At 32.2% G+C, this 20000-nt stretch overlaps 1 protein-coding gene across 1 annotated transcript in view; it reads left to right on the top strand.

Annotated features, from left to right (window-relative positions):
• Nucleotides 1-20000, top strand: part of LOC107720969 (colorectal mutant cancer protein-like) — a 126519-nt gene that overhangs the window by 57869 nt on the left and 48650 nt on the right. The window contains exons 3-6 of the mRNA XM_016528812.1: nucleotides 2292-2434; nucleotides 6261-6409; nucleotides 10296-10459; nucleotides 13933-14139. Of these exons, the coding sequence (XP_016384298.1) occupies nucleotides 2292-2434; nucleotides 6261-6409; nucleotides 10296-10459; nucleotides 13933-14139 (663 nt within the window). The remainder of the gene's footprint in view (nucleotides 1-2291; nucleotides 2435-6260; nucleotides 6410-10295; nucleotides 10460-13932; nucleotides 14140-20000) is intronic.

Below are 20000 nucleotides of genomic sequence, written 5' to 3' on the forward strand. Positions count from 1 at the left end.
GCTTAATGTTAAGGAGTTTGTCTCTGGTAAAACTTATTGAAGAAGAATGACTAAACACAGAACAAGCAAACAAAAACAGCAGAAGAGCTGCGGAGCTCAGCGCCACAATAGACTGTACTTCGGACTATTTAAATTGAGCAGTGTAACATTTTATATGTTTGGTTGGCTTATTTTAGTTTGATAGCCTGTTGTGTCAAGTATGCTGGAACTGATATGTTGTGTCATGCTGCGCGATCACATGAATGTGTTCCTTATGACAGCAGAAACAAAGATAAGAGTGAGACATCATATGAAACTATAAAGGGTCTCAATAACAACAAAACATTGTGCTTTTCAAAATAAAGAAATCATACGGATGTCGCTTTCTGCCGTCTTGATTTCCTTTCCGTGAACTTGTTGTGTATTAGAAAAATGGACAAACTCTGCATATAGAACTTGTCCAAGTTTTTCGCGTAACGCTCGCTCGGCCAGAAGATGGGATCTAATTCCCCCTGACGTTAGATCCGGGTGTTCGGAGCCGCTAAACTCCGATTCATTTATTCTGGATCAATCCGTTTGATAGACTCACTTTAATCGTGTGTTTAGTCTCGATGAGCAGTTTAATTCCGTCAGTTCAATTGTATTGAGTGGAGCGCTGTTTTTTTATGGTTTCACTGTTAGTAGCTAATAGAAGACAAACCTACAGTCTATCTCAGTTCACTCACAGAAACATTCATTAAACACATTTCTGTATGGAAGCCCCAAAAAAATCATGCTTTAAGTTTGTTATGAGATAAAAAGTCATAATTATGACATACAAGGTCGAAATTATGACATAAAAAGTCATAGTTATGACATAAAAAGTTGAAATTATAACTTTAAAAAATCAAAATGATCTCATAATCAAAATTTCGAGATAAAGGTAAAAAGTTGCTATTTATATCATGATTTTAAATTTTTTAAATCTCATAATTATGGCTAAGTATGTCAATTTGGACTCGTAATTTTAAATATATATATATATATAATTTTAAATGATCGTAATTTTGACTGTCATGATTTAAATTTTGTATAAATTGTTTTATTTCAATTTATCCAAGATAAAATATCTTTATTAAAAATGACAGAAACACAACTAAATTACTAAAACCTTCAAATTTAAACATGTATTAAAAAATATATCTAAATAGTACAGCAATAATACCAAAATAACACTCGTTCGACAGTGTTTTTTGTTTTGTTCAGACATTTTTACAGTAATTTTATAAATATATATATATATATAATTTTAAATGATCGTAATTTTGACTGTCATGATTTAAATTTTGTATAAATTGTTTTATTTCAATTTATCCAAGATAAAATATCTTTATTAAAAATGACAGAAACACAACTAAATTACTAAAACCTTCAAATTTAAACATGTATTAAAAAATATATCTAAATAGTACAGCAATAATACCAAAATAACACTCGTTCGACAGTGTTTTTTGTTTTGTTCAGACATTTTTACAGTAACACAATACAAATGTACCTGAGATACAACACTGCATAAGATATTACAAATTTTAAAAGTCCCCTGAACCATTTAATTTGTCTTGTTTCGCTTGTTTTAAGCCGTATTTAAGTAATTTTTTACAGTATAATCCTGGATTACTGTAATTATGAGTCCAACTGGTCTTTGCCCACTTCGTATTAGAGGTTGCACAGATTTTGATGTTGTTTAGTCTGAAATTAGTAGTTTGTGCAGTTTTGGCAGTTTTTTTCCATGCTTGTGTGTGTGTGTGTGGTTTGTTTATGCTTGTGAGGGTCAGATGTCTTCAAAAATGTAGTGAAATATCATGACATGTGACGTGTGGTCGTAAATGGTCCAGATGATGTTTGTCTGTAAATCTGACGATGTGCAGGTTTCTGTGAGAGTCAGATTTAGCAGAGAGAAAATATTAACCTGATCGAAAAACAATGGAAGTCTATGAGATGAGCTCACTAAAATAATATAAGCTCTGTATATATATATGTGTGTGTGTGTGTGTGTGTGTGTGTGTGTGTTTGAAGATTTCTCTCACTCATACTGTGTGTGTTTGTGTGTTTCTGCAGGTGTTCTACATGTCTCATAGAGAGTTGCATCTCTCACCCTGTGTTTGTTTGCGTGCGTGCGTGTGTGTGTGTGTGTGTGTGTGAATGCGTGTATGCATGAGGCGTGTATGTGTGTGTGTTCACAGCATGTGTTGTGTTTGTTTGTCTCACCTTGCAGTTTTCCTCAGTGTAACTCTGCGTTATTAATCCCAGTCCCGCTGTGTGTGTGTGTGCAGTGTGAGCAGTCTCATCTGCTGCGGGAGCATGAGGAGGTTCAGGAGAGGACGACGCTGCGCTATGAGGAGCGAATCACAGAGCTGCACAGCATCATCGCCGAACTCAACAAGAAGATAGACCTGCTGCAGGGAGCCACCATCAGGTCACACACACACACACGCCTCATACATGCACGCATTCACACACACACACACACACACACACACTCACACTGCACAGATGAAGTTGACTTGAGCAGAATTTCTGCCTGTAATAAATACTGATTGTTAAAACAAAGCACAATATTCAGTCCTGCTCGTCCAGTCATTAGTTCTTCATCGTTAGTGCTCGTTTGAGTAGGCTGGGAAAATGTAAACTCATTTCTTTTCTAGTCGACTCAGCTGGACATTTGTTCCTCACAGAGATCGCCAGGACACACACACACACATTCATAAAAATACACACACACAAACACAAACATTATTTAAACCATGTGCTGCACACAATTGCTCAGAGAACAGTTGTGTTTGGACCACACATTTACATTTATGCATTTAGCAGATGCTTTTATCCAAAGCAGCTTACAGTACAGGAACATAAGCATGCACACGTACAGTAAGTGTGTGTGTGTGAGCACAGCTGTCTGAGGTCAGTCTGGTCTTCAGCGCCGGCGGTGGTCTTGTCTGCTGAGACTCCCGGTAGAGTTTTACCCTTCAGCACCTGACCGGAGACACGCAGATCATCGCTGTCTGCATAGGCAGAAACCTGAAATACTAAGCAATTACAAAATTATAATTTGCATAAAGATGTTGAAAACCATTTTTAGAACTATTGCGTTTTTTAATGACATTTAAGCTCATTTATACCCTTAATTTTGATTACTTTAATGCATCTGAGTTTGTTTGTAATCTCAGTATTCTCAGTGATGATCCTCATTAGATTCTCATCTGTAATACAGCCTGTTTTTTTTAATTAAAAACAGGTTTAATTAAAGGCAGTACAACAAATGCTACCCTGATGTGTGAACAGTTTGTGTTTAATTATCATAAAAATAATAAAGGTATATAATAAAGATATAATAAAGGTACAAGTAAAATAATAATAATAATAATAATATGGAAATAGTGTCATAATAATGCAAATGAATAATAATAATAATAATATCACGAAAATAATGTAATAAAAATGCAAATATAAAATTATAAATATAAATGCATAATAATAATGTCTTGAAAGTAATGTCATAATAATACTAATGTAAAATAAAAAATATAAATGTAAAATGATGTCATGAAAATAATGACAATAATGCAAATATAAAATAATACATGTAAATGTAAATTTAAAAATGTCTTAAAAATAATGCCATAATGCAAAATAATAAATGTAAAACAATAGTCATTAAAATAATGACAAAATAATGAAAATGTAAAATAGTAATTGTAAAATAATAATGTCTTGAAAACAATGACACAATAATTCAAATGTAAAATAATGTAAACATAAAGTAATGCTGTCTTGTCAGTGATGAAAATGAAAAAAAGATTAAATATAAAAGTAAAATAATAATGTCTTGAAAATAATGTCATAATTTAAAATAATAAATATAAATGTAAAATAATAGCCATTAAAATAATGACAAAATAATGAAAATGAAAAATAGTAAATATAAAATAAAATAAATAATAAATGTAAATAATAAAATAATAAATGTAAATATAAAGTAATACTGGCCTACAAATAATGTCAATAATGCAAAGGTAAAATAATAAATATAAATGTAAAATAGTAATGTCATGATAATAATATCATAATAATTCAAATGTAAAATAATATAATGAAAATAGTGTCATAATAATGCAAACGTAAAATAGTAAATATAAAATTTAGTGGCTTAATTTTCTTTATGCAAAATATAATTTTCCAACTGGATTGTATTACAAATATTGTTGGCTCTTTGACAAATTGCTTTGTTTCTCTTTTGTAAGTGGCTTTGGATAAAGACGTCCAATAAATGCATAAATGTAAATGCTGGCTGAAGTGTTGTCTATGAAGGCAGCTCACTAGGGCTTGGAGCAGAGCTTCTGTCCACGTCTGTATTCACTGAACACCTTCCCTCTGAAGCCTCTTACTGTGATTTATAGCTTTGTAACTCTACTCCATGACAGATATCGGCTGCTTTAATGCTCCTTTAAATCTCCGTCTGGATAAATGTTACTCAAGCGCATCTCATCTTGTCATTTGGCCTGGGATCCCAGCAGGAGATGAGTGTCTCCTTTCATCGTTTATTCTGAAGATATCTCGCTCATCTTACTAAACGAACTGCATGAATATGAGCTCATGAATATTGAGTTGTGATGGGAGATGCGGTGAACTGGTGACCGTGTGTCCTGTTTTCACGTGCGTTCAGCTGCATGTAAATGAGATCAACTACCGTGTTTAATTAGAAACGCCTCATATGTATGCAGCAGGTCGGGACGTTTGCATCCTCGTTAGGGAAATTAAAATATGCCAAATGACTCCAGGTCTCTGTTGACTTTCATATTCATCCCTGAATCATAAATCTGTAATTTGATGCAGTTAACCTAGCTTGAGTTAAATGCAATATTAAAGGGGAAATTAGTTTCTAATTTTGTAGCTTTTTATTATCTCAAAAATAAAAAATACGACTAAATGCAATTTATGTTTATTTGCTGATCAGTATGAAAACACACACACACAAAAACAGAATTACAAGATGTATAAATGCAATAATAAATAATGGAAAAAGGTACTTGCGACTCTTATGTCACAATTTGGAAAAAAAAACAGAACTGCAAGATATTAACTCAGAATTGCGAGATATAAAAGAAAAAAAGTCGAAAAATTGCAAAATGTTTTTTAGCTTTTTTATTAATATTTTTTATTCCAAGGCAGAAAAAAAAACAGAATTGCGAGGTGTAAACTCAGAATTCAGAGGAAAAAGTCAGAATTGGAAACGAGAAAAAATGTAACTCAGAATTGCGAGAACAAAACTCAGAATTCCGAGAAAAAATAAAAAATTTTTAGTTGTAAACTCAGAATTCCGAGAATAAACTTCGAAGGCAGAAAAAAAAACAGAATTGCGAGGTGTAAACTCAGAATTCAGAGAAAAAAGTCAGAATTGGGAACGAGAAAAAATGTAACTCAGAATTGCGAGAACAAAACTCAGAATTCCGAGAAAAAATACAAATTTTTTAGTTGTAAACTCAGAATTCCGAGAATAAACTTCGAATTCCAAGAAAAAAGTCAAAATAGCGAGACATAAACTCTGAATTCCGAGAATAAAGACAGAATTGGAAACGAGAAAAATTTTTACTGAGAATTGCGAGAACAAAAGTCAGAATTGAGAGTTGCAAACTCAGAATTCAGAGAAATCAGACCGATTTGTGAGATGTAAAATCAGAATTGCCAGAATAAAGTCAGAATTGAGAGATGTAAACTCAGAATTCCGAGAAAAAAGACAAATTTTTTAGTTGTAAACTCAGAATTCCGAGAATAAATTTCGAATTCCAAGAAAAAAGTCAAAATAGCGAGACAAACTCTGAATTCCAAAAATAAAGTCAGAATTGGAAACGAGAAACAATGTTACTCAGAATTGCGAGAACAAAAGTCAGAATTGCGAGATGTAAACTCATAATTCCGAGAAAAAAGACAAATTTTTGAGATGTAAACTCAGAATTCCGAGTATAAAGTCAGAATTCCGAGAAAAAAGCCAAAATTGCGAGACGTAAACTCTGAATTCCGAGAATAAAGTCAGAATTGTGAGGAAAAATTCTGAATTGTGAGATATAAACTCGAAACTGTAAGAAAAAAAACATTATTATTTTTTTTTTAATCATTGGGGTAATCAAGATTCCATAGATTGGTGTTCACACTTGAATCAAAATGACAGTATCAACAGAACATCTCCACACTTTCTGCGATGACTCTCCTCATCCATCATAATCATATCTCTGTGTGTTTCTCAGGGAGGAGGAGGAGTTTTCCGAGCTTCGCTCCGATCTCAGTCACAGCCAGCAGGAAGTTAACGAGGACGACAGGAGCGTCGATCAGGACCCTGACCAGGCGTCCATCTCACTGCCTGAGAACCAGTCCACACTGGTCACTGCAGACATGGGTGAGGAGCTGAACTGTTCAGTAAGACACAAAAAAACCTGGTGGATTATTATATTTCCAAATCCAATCTCAGAAATGCAGACTGACGCACAGTAAACCTGACGGAAATCTGAAAAACATGATTTATGAGGGACTGAGTCTCACAGCAGCCTGCCAAAAACATGTCCATATTGCATTCCAGCATCAAAAAAAAATTATATTTGATATATACATGAACATGCCTATTTTGGAAATATTACTTTTTTTAATGTTCATTACTATAATGCAAAAAAAGGTAACGTATTTACATAACAGTAATGAACATTATGCAATATAAATGTGCTGAATTGTTATAATAATGAAAATGTACAATAATAATTACTTGAAAATAATGACATAATAATACAAATGTAAAATAATAAATGTAAATATAAAATAAACTGTCTTATAAATAACGTTAAAATAATGCAAATGTAAAATAATAAATAATCATAAAAAATTATAATGTCATTAGAATAATAACATAAGGAAAATGTAAAATAAGTAATTTAAATGTAAAATAATAATGTAATGAAAATAATGTTGTAATAATGCAAATGTAAAATAATTAATGTAAAATACTAATGTCATAAAAATCATGTCATAATGCAGATGTAAAATAATAAATATAATTGTAAAATAGTAATGTAATGAAAATAATTACAGTGAAAATGTAAAATAATAAATGTAAATGAAAAATAATAAATGTAAATGAAAAATAATAAATGTAAATGTAAAATAATAAATGTAAATGAAAAATAATAAATTTAAATGTGGAAAAATACTTGTAAATATAAAATAATACGGTCTTACAAATAATGTTATAATAATACACATGTAAAATAATGAATATAAACGTAAAATAAAAATGAATGAATATAATGTCAATCTAAAATAATAGTGTGATGAAAATAATGTTATAATGCAAATGTAATAAATGCAAATGTAAAATAATGTCATGAAAATAATGTTATAATAAACATTAAATAAGTAAAATTATATTTTAATTATTGAACATCATGCCTATTTTTGGAAACTACAATTAAAGAAAAAAATACTTAACAATTAAGCACTTTTGAACTGCAAAATATTTGTTACTGTAATGCAAGAAAAGTATGTTAAATATTTGCATTTCTGTAATGAAAACTTGTATCTGTCATGGAAGGAATGTCACAGTGGTCCTAAAAACAGGCTTCATTATTATTATGCATTATATTTTTATTGTTTGTCTATAAATTTGGGGGTGAAATGTTGTGAGATTCACCCTAATGACACTCCGTTATCTTCACACAGTGACTTTGAATGGGTTTGCATGGGTTCTAGAGGTCACGTCTCTGTGTTTATCACTGCAGACTCATGGGAAATACTGGCCTCATTTACACACACAGACACCAGTGAGATCCAGTGTTTCTTCTAGACAGCAGTGAAGTTCATTAGAGAGCAAATAAAGGCTTTTGCTGAAAGAGAGAAACCTTCTTTGTGTGTGTGTTCAGTCTTGGTTTATAAGGACTCATTTTTCTGTGTGTAATCGTCGTCTTCGCTCTGCTTTCTATTGTTTTTCACTCGATCGAGCCGATACGCTCCACAAAAAAGCTTTTAAAGGCCTCAGCAGTCAGGATGCTGTCATTGTACCTTCAGCGGCTGTGATTCACTACCGCTGTATTGTATAGACATTCCCAGCATGCATCAGTCCCGTCTGTGAAAGGAAATGACAGATTCAGATTCTAGAAGCTTTATTGGAATGATTAAAACAGCTTTGCATTACAAAAGTGTTAATAATGGAGTTGTTTTCAACTCGCTGTTAGAGAAATTAACTTTTAATTTACAATTATATATTCAGATTTTAGTATCATTGATATACTGTTATAGTTTTTGTTAATATTTTAAATTAGATTTTATTTTTATATTTAGTTTTCATTTTAATTTTAGTTAAAGTTTTAGTAATTTTGTTGTTGTTGTTTTGTCATTTTTTTTTTATTTTTGTGACGCTTTAGTTTATTTAGCTTTAGTTAGTTTTTTCAGTTACTTAAACTAAATGGAAATGAGAAATGTTGTTTTGGCAACTAGCTGAAATAAAATAATTTTATGTTTTATTTTTATATTTTATTTATTTCAGTTAATGTTTTTTTTTTATTTCAAGCAGTGAATGTTTTTATGCTTTTAGCTTTAAATAACCCTGTTCAGACTTTATTCATTTATATATTCAGATTTACTAATTGTAATTATTATATAAATGTGTGTATATATAATTTAGATTTTTATCAATATACAAACTAATAGTTGATACTATATATATATATATATATATATATATACACACACACACACACACACACACACACGTGTGTATATATAATATACTATAAAAACTATATATTAAAAAAATCATATTTTTAGGTTGTCAAGTTGCAAATAACAAAACAAAAGGTTAAAGAATGTAATTAAAATGAGAAAAATAAGTTAGCATGAAGATGCTGACGAATCCCTTTTAAGTTAAAGGTCATACTTTAAATTAAAAAAATATGTATATACATCTTTTAATTAATATTATTTGTTTTATTTTGAACAAAGCAGTTTCCATAAGTACAGACTCTCATTTACTTCATACAAAACTAAACTTCAGAATCATGCCAATAAAGTGATGAATCTCTAGTTGAAATGATCTTGGAGGTTCGATGTGAAGCGCTTCTGTTCATCCAGTGTTTTTCCCATGAGCGCTTTTATGTTTCATGGTTAATGTATGACGGCACATTCCATGCAGTCGGGAACATTAATACAGCTCTGGATCAATTATCTGCTCATACTCAGCGATCATACTGATTCATATGAGTTCTGATTTTTCCATTTCATTTGCCTGCTTGATGCTGGATGAGCAGGTTATGCAAGAGACGTCATGGAGTTCTCAGGTATAGTTAATGTAAATTATTGAATTAACTTATTATATAAATATTAAAACAAATACTATGTAGAAATATTTAATTACTACTATTATTAGTAGTAGTAGTAGTATTAATACAATCTGCAGGAGACTTCATGGAGTTCTCGGTATGGTTAATTTACATTGTAATGTAAATTATTAAATTAGCTTATTTTAATTAAAATAAATATTTGATATTATATATAAATTATTATTGTTATTAATGATAACAATAATAAATAACATTTCCTGGGGACTTCAATTAGTTCTCAGGTATGGTTAATTTAAATTTTAATGTAAAATATTAAATTACAATTTAACATTTATATATGTGTGTGTGTGTGTGTGTGTGTGTGTGTGTGTGTCTGTGTGTGTTAAATTGTTCTTATTATTACTAAATAAAAAAATCTAATCACAAATGAGTCAATAATTGTCATCCAGTGTAGAGCTGTACAGTACAAATGTGGAGCAGCTCAGGTCCTTTGAGGAGTTCATATTGAGATCTCTGACTTCTGACAGACTTTGGTGTCTTGGCAAATCTGAGCACTGAGTTTGAGACTTTAGAAGAGACATATGGGAGATTACTGGGATCATTTTCTCAGGAGAAACATCTGAGAATCAGGAGATTTCAGAAAAGGTCTCAGTTTGCTCCCTATTTTGATCTCATTGCTGTCTGGGAGAAAAAGTTGAGACGTTATAGTAATTGTATTTGTGTTTTTTCTTTACTATACTTTTATATGATTTTGAAAACATTTTTTTCTATTTATTTTTAAGCTGTTTATTTAGTGTTCATGTTGCATTCTTTAATTTTACTGTTTTTGTTTTACCGTTATTGTTAGCATTTTTTTTCTTTATGAATGACTCAGCTAAAACAGGATGCGAGTGCAGTTTCATGCTGGAGAAATTCCCAATAATGGACTCCAAGTTGACTGAGATGCGTGTATTTTTCCAGATAACTGCAGTGACCTGAACTCGGAGCTGCAGCGTGTATTGACGGGGCTGGAGAGCGTCCTCTGCGGCCGTAAGAAGAGCACATGCAGCCTGTCCGTGGCGGAGGTGGACAGACACATTGAGCAGCTGACCACCGCCAGTGAACACTGCGATCTGGCCATCAAGGTAAAACACCTGAGAGATGCAGTACAGGAGCCCACAGATCGGCTCATGCATGCAGTGCACAATACCACAAACTGCAGTCTGACCATTTCTGCATGTCACGTAGCTTAACTTTCAACTATACACTCTGACACTTTCGCAGCTCGATCTGGTAAAAACCTGTCAACATAGACGGGAAAAGACTTGGAAAATCTGGAAAACTTTGTCAAATTTGGTGCCTAGTTCTTTGGCGAAGAGTGCTGCATTAAAGTTATTCACGTGTGAAATAATCTGTGAATTCAGATCACGACATATTCCCACTAATTTAATCTGTTTTTCTATACAAACATTTGTCATAACAGTTTTTAATGATTTTGAAAGAAGTCTCTTCTGCTCACCAAGGCTGCATTTATTTGATCAAAAATACAGTAAAATGTGAAATATTTTTACTATTTAAAATAACTGTTTTCTATGTGAATATATTGTAAAATATAATTTATTTCTGTGATCAAAGCTGAATTTTCAGAATCATTACTCCAGTCTTCAGTGTCACATGATCTTCAGAAATCATTCTAATATTCTGATTTGCTGCTCAAGAAACATTTCTGATTATTATCAATGTTGAAAACAGTTGTGCTGCACAATATTTCTGACGAAACCGTGATACATTTTATTTTTCAGGATTCTTTGATGAACAAAGTTTTAGAACAGAAATTTGAAATAGAACATTATAAATGTCTTTACTCTCACGTTTGATCAATTTAATGCATCCTTACTGAATAAAAGTATTAATTTCTTTAAAAAAAACTTTTGAACTATAATATGTTTTAGATTCACTCACACCTAAATAGCTCACACACAGAAAAAAGCTATGATTGGTCTCTTTACCTGTCAATCAGTCAGTCTCTTCCTAAGTGGGCGGTTTTTGACCAAAATAAGCTGCAAAGTAGACTACACTTATATTACAATGTTTCATGTTAATAGTCAAAAGTCTGAGACTGTGGAGCTGAATGACTCTTCATTTCATATTTACACCCACTTTTTCCTCATGCTCGTATTATCAATAATTCAATACAGACTGTAGGATGTGAGTGATGTCAGTAAAGTCTGATGTTTTGCTGCTGACTCACTGGTAGAAGAGCGTTTAGGCCTGTAGTTCCTGGACTGTTTTAGCACCAGAGTCGTCATCTCGGCCTCCAGCGCTGCTCATCCTGCATAAGTGTGTGACGCTTCATTTCACGGCTCTGCTGCGTAATCCGGTTTACTGGTGTGGTCAGACCATCAGAGGCCGCGCTGCAGTTATAATAGTCTCCCGCTGCTTGCAAAACTGCTTTTTTTTCTCAGGAGAAACATCTGAGAAGCAGGAGACTTGAGCAAATGTCTTCATTTGCTTTGCATTTTGATCTCACTCCTGCTGTCTAGAAGAAACAATTAACAGATTATAATGAGTTTTCTGTGTTTATTAATACTGTTATATGATTTTAAAAACTATTTTATTGTTTTTATTTTATTCTATTCATGTCTTTTCAAAACTGTTGTTTTTTTTTTTCAGACTAGTGTAAAGAAAACATCCAAAATACACATTGAAGTGTTTATTTTATTGCATTAATCTATCTGTGTCTGTAGATTTCAGTTTCAATCAATATCATGAAAGAGTTTTTTCTCCACTTCAGCAGCACTTACATACACAAAACTTTAGAGTTTTATTCCTATCTCTATTCTGAAGGTTTTTACAGAGGGGTTTGTTTATATATCATTCCCCTGGTTTTGTTATTGCACTTCATCTATTTGCATCTGTTGTTTTCAGTTACAATCCATATCTTGAAAGAGTTTTTTCTCCCCTTCAGCAGCACTTACATACACCAAAATTTACAGTTTTATTCTTTTCTATATTCTAAAGGTTTTTACAGAGGGGTTTGTTTATATATCATTTGCATGGTTTTATTCTAGCATTTTATCTATTTGTGTCTGTAGATTTCAATTTAATCTATATTTTTGAAGGCTGTTTTCTCAAACTGAGTTTTTTCTCCACTTCAGGAGCACTTACAAACACCAAAACTTAGAGTTTTATTCTTATGTATATACTGAGGGTTTTTATAGAGGGGTTTGTTCATATATAATTTGCCTGGTTTTTTAGTACACTTTATCTATTTGAGTCTTTAGATTTCAATTACAATGCATATCTTTAAAGGCCATGAGTTTTTTCTCTGAATAAGCAGCACTTACATACACCAAATTTTAGTTTTATTCTTATTTATATTCTGAAGGATTTTACTGAGGGGTTTGATCATATATAATTCACCTGTTATGTATTTAACATTTGATTCCTAAAACATTGTGAAATGGGTTTTTTTTCAGTCTGTCGACAGTAAGGTAACTATTTTTCTGATTTACAGAGTGATAAAAAGAGAAATACAAAATCCCCTCTGTAAAACCCTTTAATTCTAATATTTCAGCAAAATCAAACAATTTTGAATTTTGAACCTGGCTTCATCCAATGTTCATATGGGAATTACAATACTAGACATATTGTATGTCAATGTGTTTTCCGCCTCAGAACACAGCAGCAAAATCCCATGTTCAGTTTTTTGTTCTGGAAATACATGCAAAGTAGTGCATATTTAAATAGATAATGCATTACTTGCATATGTAAACAACATTTCAGAAAACGTGTAATACTAAACCATTGTCTTAATCTACTCTGATTAATCAGCTTGGGAAGTATGGTGATATCAATTAGTTAAAACTTTTACCATTTTCACATTGCATTAATTTTACTTTATGAACTTTCCTATTATTGTTCAGCAATTTTTAAAGCTTAATAAATTAAAAACAAGCTGACTAAAGTGAGTTTCGAGTGCAGTTTCATGTGGAAACGTCTCCTCCTTTTTGCTGAAGAGCACTAAAAGAAAGCGTTTGTCCTTAAAAGTGTGCACTTGCTCTTAGAAGTTACATAAAACCAGGCAATGAGATGAGTATTTTACAGATCAAGAACATGCTTTCTAGTTTTGTGTAAAATATGCATCAGATGGTTATTTAACTGACTGTGTAAGAGTCTTTAGTGATTTTGAAAGAAGTCTCTTCTGCTCACCAAGGCTGCATTTATTTGATCAAAAATACAGTAAAAATTTGAAATATATTTACTATTTAAAATAGCTGTTTTCTATGTGAATATATGTTAAAATGTAATTTATTTCTGTGATCAAAGCTGAATTTTCAGCATCATTACTCCAGTCTTCAGTGTCACATGATCTTCAGAAATCATTCTAATATGCTGATTTGCTGCTCAAGAAACATTTCTGATTATTATCAATGTTGAAAAGAGTTTTCACAATATTTTTGTGGAAACTGTGAAACATTTAATTTTTCAGGATTCTTTGATGAATATAAAGTTCAAAAGAACAGCATTTATTTGAAATAGAAATGTGGTAATGTCGTATGAGGCTGAAACTAAGCTTTGCTAACTTGGTTTCTGTGATGTTTGTGTGTGTTTGCAGACGGTGGAGGAGATCGAGGGCGCTCTGGGCCGTGACTTCTACCCCAGTCTGTGTGAGGAGCGTGTGCGCTGGGAGAAGGAGCTGGCTGGACTCCGGGAGGAGAACGAGAGCCTGACGGCGATGCTGTGCAGTAAAGAGGAGGATCTCAACCGCACCAAAGCCACCATGAATGGCATCCGAGAGGAGCGAGACCGCCTGCGCAGACGTGTGAGTGACCGCGACCGTCAAACCACGTATTAAACATGCAACAAACTATTGCATTATGACAAATTACTACTGATTCATCATTTCGGTTTAGGGATTCAAACCACCAAACTTTCTCCACTCAATAGTCTGTTTATGGTCTAATTATTTTATAATATAACATGTCCATATTCCAGGTAAGCTGGGGTTAAATATATGAGTATAATTCTTCCATTTATGTAATTACATAGTTTTAATGACTTTATTTAAACATGTTAATTTTATGTTTGTTATCTGTGACGATGTGTCAGTGGAAGAAATAGTTTGTGGAAGTATGTTATATTCATTGTATCATTAAATAACTGTGGTATGTTTTTGCTGTTTTTATGCAAATTTTTATTAGAATTCTAAAACGTTTTACTATTGTATTCATTATATCGTTTGTTATATTGTTTTTATGATATTTTAAAAATCTTTTCATTATAAACTTTTTTAAAAACATTTTACTAAAATTTACTATAAATTAGATTGAATTACTATAATTACTATAATTTACAGTAATATGAATCTTATAATCATCATTGAGAATAATGAGATATAATAGTAATAATAAATATAGTTTTCATTGTTTTGTTTATTCATTGTGTTAGTATTTTTTGCTGATTTTATGCTAATTTAAAAAACTTATGATAAACTTTTTACTTTTTACTACAATTTACTATAAATTACCTTAATTTATACTATAATTTACTATAAATTACTCTATTACAGTAATGAGTATCTAATCATAATCATAATTTACAAACAATTTCAAAAGTAAAACATCTGGACACATGCAGTAATGAGACTTTAGGGGTTAAATTAGTTTAATTATCATGAAAATAAGACAAAACATTTAATGGTACAAAATTATATTATATTATATATTATATTATAGTTTGTGTAAGTATCTTGTATCTTGAGTGTTTTGTGCTCAGTTCTGATCACAGGAAGTCGTACAGTCTGATTCAGTCTCTTCCTGTGAGAAGAGAAAGTCATTAAAGTCTTATGGGAGATGCTGCTGGTCTTTCTGGGCCACAGATGCTCCTGTTTTTATTCTCGACTGATGTTAATGACATTCAGGTGTTCACAGTCAGATCAGTCTCACACACCAGCTGAAGTAAAAGTCCTAAAAATGAGATATTATTTGTTTGTCAAATGCATTTCTGGCAGACGCTTTTATCCGAAACGACTTGCATTGCATTTTAAGTATAAATATTATCAATATTGTAGTGCTATTCTAACTGTTTGAGCTACAGGAATGGATCAGTCCTGACTTCATGTTAGGAAGAACATATTTACAGAATGAAATATCCAGTGGGATTTTACTTTCTCAGCCTGTTTCCTAATTAAAGAATCAGGGTGGAATTTTTTTTAAATGTTGAATGTACAAATTATTTTGTACTCATTGTGTGTACAGTTGATGAAGAACATTTTCCCCCAGAATCTCATTACTCTAAAATATTTATATGTTGTATAAATTATACATTTATTTATTTTGTCTTTAAAATCAAACACTTTTTTTTTTTTTTTTTTTTTTTTAATTTTTTTTTTTTTTGAAATAATATAATTATTAAAAAATAATAAAAAATATAATAATAAATAATAAAATAAAGTCTACTATTGATCAAGACACTTATCCTAAAAAAAATTAATGAAAAAATAATAAATAAATAAAATTAATTCTACTATCACTATTATGCTCTTGATCGACACACTTAACCTAAATAAAATAAAATGAAAAAAATAATAATAAAACAAAATACAGTTCAGTTTTAGTTGCGTAAAGCAAAAAAAAAAAAAAAACACTTAAAATGACCTAAAACAAACTTTAATTAGTTGTGTTTGTCTTTTGCCCAACATGGCATAAAAAACAGAAGTGTTATCTTTTTCAAAAGAATATAATTTGCTTTTATATGCACTTTTGTGTCTCACGTCAGAAACACACTGAGACGCAGTAACGTGGTCTCAGCATCGCTACAATAAACCCGATCCCGTCAGAAATGGCAAGCGATGCATCGGACCAATTCCACGAGCACGGACAGATTTCATTAGAGATAAATCACAGGCCATTTGTATGTCATAGGTCTGACCCGGCTGTTTCTATAAAAGCCTTTGGCCTTTTTCACTCGATGCATTTCAGGGCTAATCATGTTAGTGTGCTAACCGGCTTCAGATGGCCAGATTCGATTACAGACCGCATCTAAAAGCAGCAGACTAATCGATCCAAACAGGTTTGTGCTGTGCTTTTTTTCTGAGAGCGATCCGAGGACAGCGGCATTCCTTATTTAAGCTCAATACAAAGATCCATCAGCATTAGCATGTCCGTTTCTGTAACACCAAAAGGATGACTCTTTGCAGCATTCATAAAAACTGGAAAAAAAAATCCTAAACCAGTGATAAAAAAATTTACTTTTCCATTGAGGAGTGAAATTTACCCCCTTAATGCATTAGAGTCCATTTTGACACGGAAGAGATACATAACAATTTCTAAAAACTGCATAGTTGTTAGTAAGGGAACAAAACTTTGCAAGTGTTTTAAGACCCTCAAAATACACATCATTTATTTATTTTTTTCTAATTTTTTCTAATTATTTTTAAGAGATATAACCATTTTTCGTGTTCGAGTCATTTTTGTCTGGGGTATGTATGGAGTACCATTAATGTCAAAAATACTTTTGTAAAATTATCTATGAAGTTATATTAGTGCCAAACATTTTTATAAAATATATTTAGCCTTTTTCCCATATCTCACACACTTTAGGGACTGAATTTTGTTGCTAACATGAATATGTTCACCTATTGACCAACCATTGCAGCATGAAAAATTGATAGTTTATGTAAATAAAGTTAATTTACTTTGTTTGAAAACTTATCAAAATAATATCAAAATCTATTAATCTATCAAAATAATAGTTATGTTGTTTTAATGTTGTTTAGTTAGAAATAAATATGTAGGTTTAAAAAATGTAGACTGTTTTTGAGCAATCATGAGTTATAAAGTAATTTAATTAAATTGTAGTAATTCTATTGGGGTTAATACTAATAATTCTCAGATTATGTTATAAATTTCATACAATAATATATTCAAGTAAGATTTCTCATCAATAGTGAAAAATATACAAATATATATTTTGTCAAGTCGTCACCTTTATTTATATAGCGCTTTATACAATACAGATTGTGTCAAAGCAGCTTTACAGTAGTGTGTCGATAATGCAAGAGGACAATAGTAAACACTCAATTTTTCATTTAAAGTCAGTTCATTATACTAAGCAAGCCAAAGGCGACAGTGGCAAGGAACCAAAACTCCATCTGTGACAGAAATGGAGAAAAAACCTTGGGAGAAACCAGGCTCAGTCGGGGGGAAACCAGCATGGCGTGGTTTAATTCCAGGCTGCAAAACAGGTGCAGAGGACTTGTCTGGTTCCCGTGGTCTTGTGCCAATGGTCGTCTAGTTGACAAAGTTTTCACAGGGGATCTGTCTCTAGGGTTCATCTAGTTGACATGGTCTCCGCTGACATTCAGGGCTGTAGAGGTCGTCTCTAGGTGCTGATCCACCATCTGGACTGGATATGGACTGGATCCGGGTGGCAGAGAGCAGGCTCTATACTATGATTCGGTCTAAATCCTGACTGGAAATCCTTACAGATAACATTTCTCTCTAAGAAGAAACAAAGCTGAGAGGATACTGCCTTTTCTCGTATTTTTGACAGAAAAGGGAGATTTGAGATCGGTCTGTAATTAACTCATTCTTTAGTACCAAGTTGTGTTTTTTTCATGAGAGGCTTAATAACAGCCAATTTGAAGGTTTTAGGGACATATCTTAAAGACATTGATGAATTAATCATTTTCAGAAGAGGATCTATGACTTCTGGAAGCACCTCTTTTAGGAGCTTAGATGGAATAGGGTCTAACATACATGTTGTTGGTTTTGATGATTTGACAAGTTTATACAATTCTTCCTCTCCTATAGTAGAGAATGAGTGGAATTGTTCCTCAGGGGAACTATCTGATGTGATACTGTGGCTGACGGCTGCATGGTTAGAATTTTATCTCTAATAGTATCGATCTTGCAAGTAAAGAAGTTCATAAAGTCATTACTGCTGTGCTGTTGGGAAAGATCTGTGTCTGTTGATGCTTTTCGTTAATTTAGCCACTGTACTGAATAAATGCCTGGGATTGTGTTTGTAAGTAGATCTAGCAGTTTTTAAGGCTTTTCTGTAGGAGGAAGTACTTTCCCTCCATGCAATACGAAATACCTCTAGTTTTGTTTTCTTCCAGCTGCGCTCCATTCTCTGGGCTGCTCTCTTTAAGGCGCGATTGTGCTTGTTATACCACGGTGTCAGACTGTTTTCCTCAATCTTCTTTAAGCGTAAAGGAGCAACCGTATCTAAAGTGCTAGAAAAGAGAGAGTCAATAGTTTCTGTTACACCATCAAGTTTTTCTGAGCTATTGGATATGCTGAAGAATTGAGACAAGTCAGGAAGATTATTTACAAAGCAGTCTTTTGTTGTAGAAGTGATGGTTCTAAAATATTTGTAACAGGGAGTTGAGTTTGCAGCTTTAGCTATATGGAGTATACACGAGACTAGATAATGATCCGAGATATCATCGCTCTGCTGCAGAATTTCAGGGCCATTAACATCAATTCCATGTAACAGTATTAAATCTAAAGTATGATTATGACAATGATTAGGCCCTGTATAAAATTAGTATTTATTTATTTTACACATTGTACAAACTTGAACATAACATTAGAATTTATTTGTTTGTTTGTTTATTTTTTTGTGTTGTTAACACAATTGAACAAACTTAAACATAAAATTGGCGTTTATTTATTTAATTATTATACACCATTGTATAAAGTATGAAATAGCGATCTTAAAAGGAGGACAAAAGAGCGTCCGGCTCAAGCCTGTGCCAGTATGCGGACACAGTATTTCAAAACCGGATTGTCCGACCTAAAACCGGACTTGTGGCCAGTCTAATCATGATCCGGATCTGAAGCACGGCTATATTTAAACTCACATACCGCAGCCGCTCGAGTCAAGACATGCCGACCAGACCATAATTACTAGCCTGGCTTTGTGGCGGTGGTTTGTTTGATTGGACTGGACTACCGCAGGTCAGCTGTTTGTGTGTGTGTTTGCGCCACTTTAATGCCGCTGTCATCCATCTAAGTCACAGACAATCGCTTACACACTCACTGCTGTCCATTACAGACCGCGAGGATGGACAGCATTGAGCTGCTAAGTTAAATATTGATATTTTCTCTTTGTTAAGAGCTGAAGGCTCGAGCGGCTGATGGAGAGATGTTTTCAGTGCAAACACATCAGGGCTTCTCAACCACTTGTGCTTTAGGAACCCAACAGATTAAAAGCATTGTTTATCATGCAAAAACGAGATCAAACACTGAACTGTAATATTGTTAGTATGAACTGAATGGATCCAACAACACGCCTGACACCGAACAAACAGACTAAATGAGCAGCGTTTTCTTCATAAACTGTACACACAATTCATTCATACATTCAGCTATTGAGCTTGTTTGTAAATCTTGTTATTTTCAATGATGATTTGGTTAGATTCTCATTATTGCAATACAGTATTTGAATGTATTATTATATTATATTATATTATATTATGTACATTTCACTTCAAATTATATGTATGTTTATTTTATTTTATTTTTTTAAATGTGACCTGTAGATGTTTTTAAAGTTTTTTTTTTTTTTTTGATGGTTTATTTTAATTATGTTTTTTAATGTGACCTATAGATGTTTTTTGAGATTTTTTATTTTTTTGATGGTTTCTTTTACTTTATTTATTTTCAAGATATTTTT

This window comes from Sinocyclocheilus rhinocerous, unplaced genomic scaffold, assembly GCF_001515625.1.
Source record: "Sinocyclocheilus rhinocerous isolate Xijiao unplaced genomic scaffold, SAMN03320098_v1.1 scaffold4256, whole genome shotgun sequence".
Taxonomy (NCBI): domain Eukaryota; kingdom Metazoa; phylum Chordata; class Actinopteri; order Cypriniformes; family Cyprinidae; genus Sinocyclocheilus; species Sinocyclocheilus rhinocerous.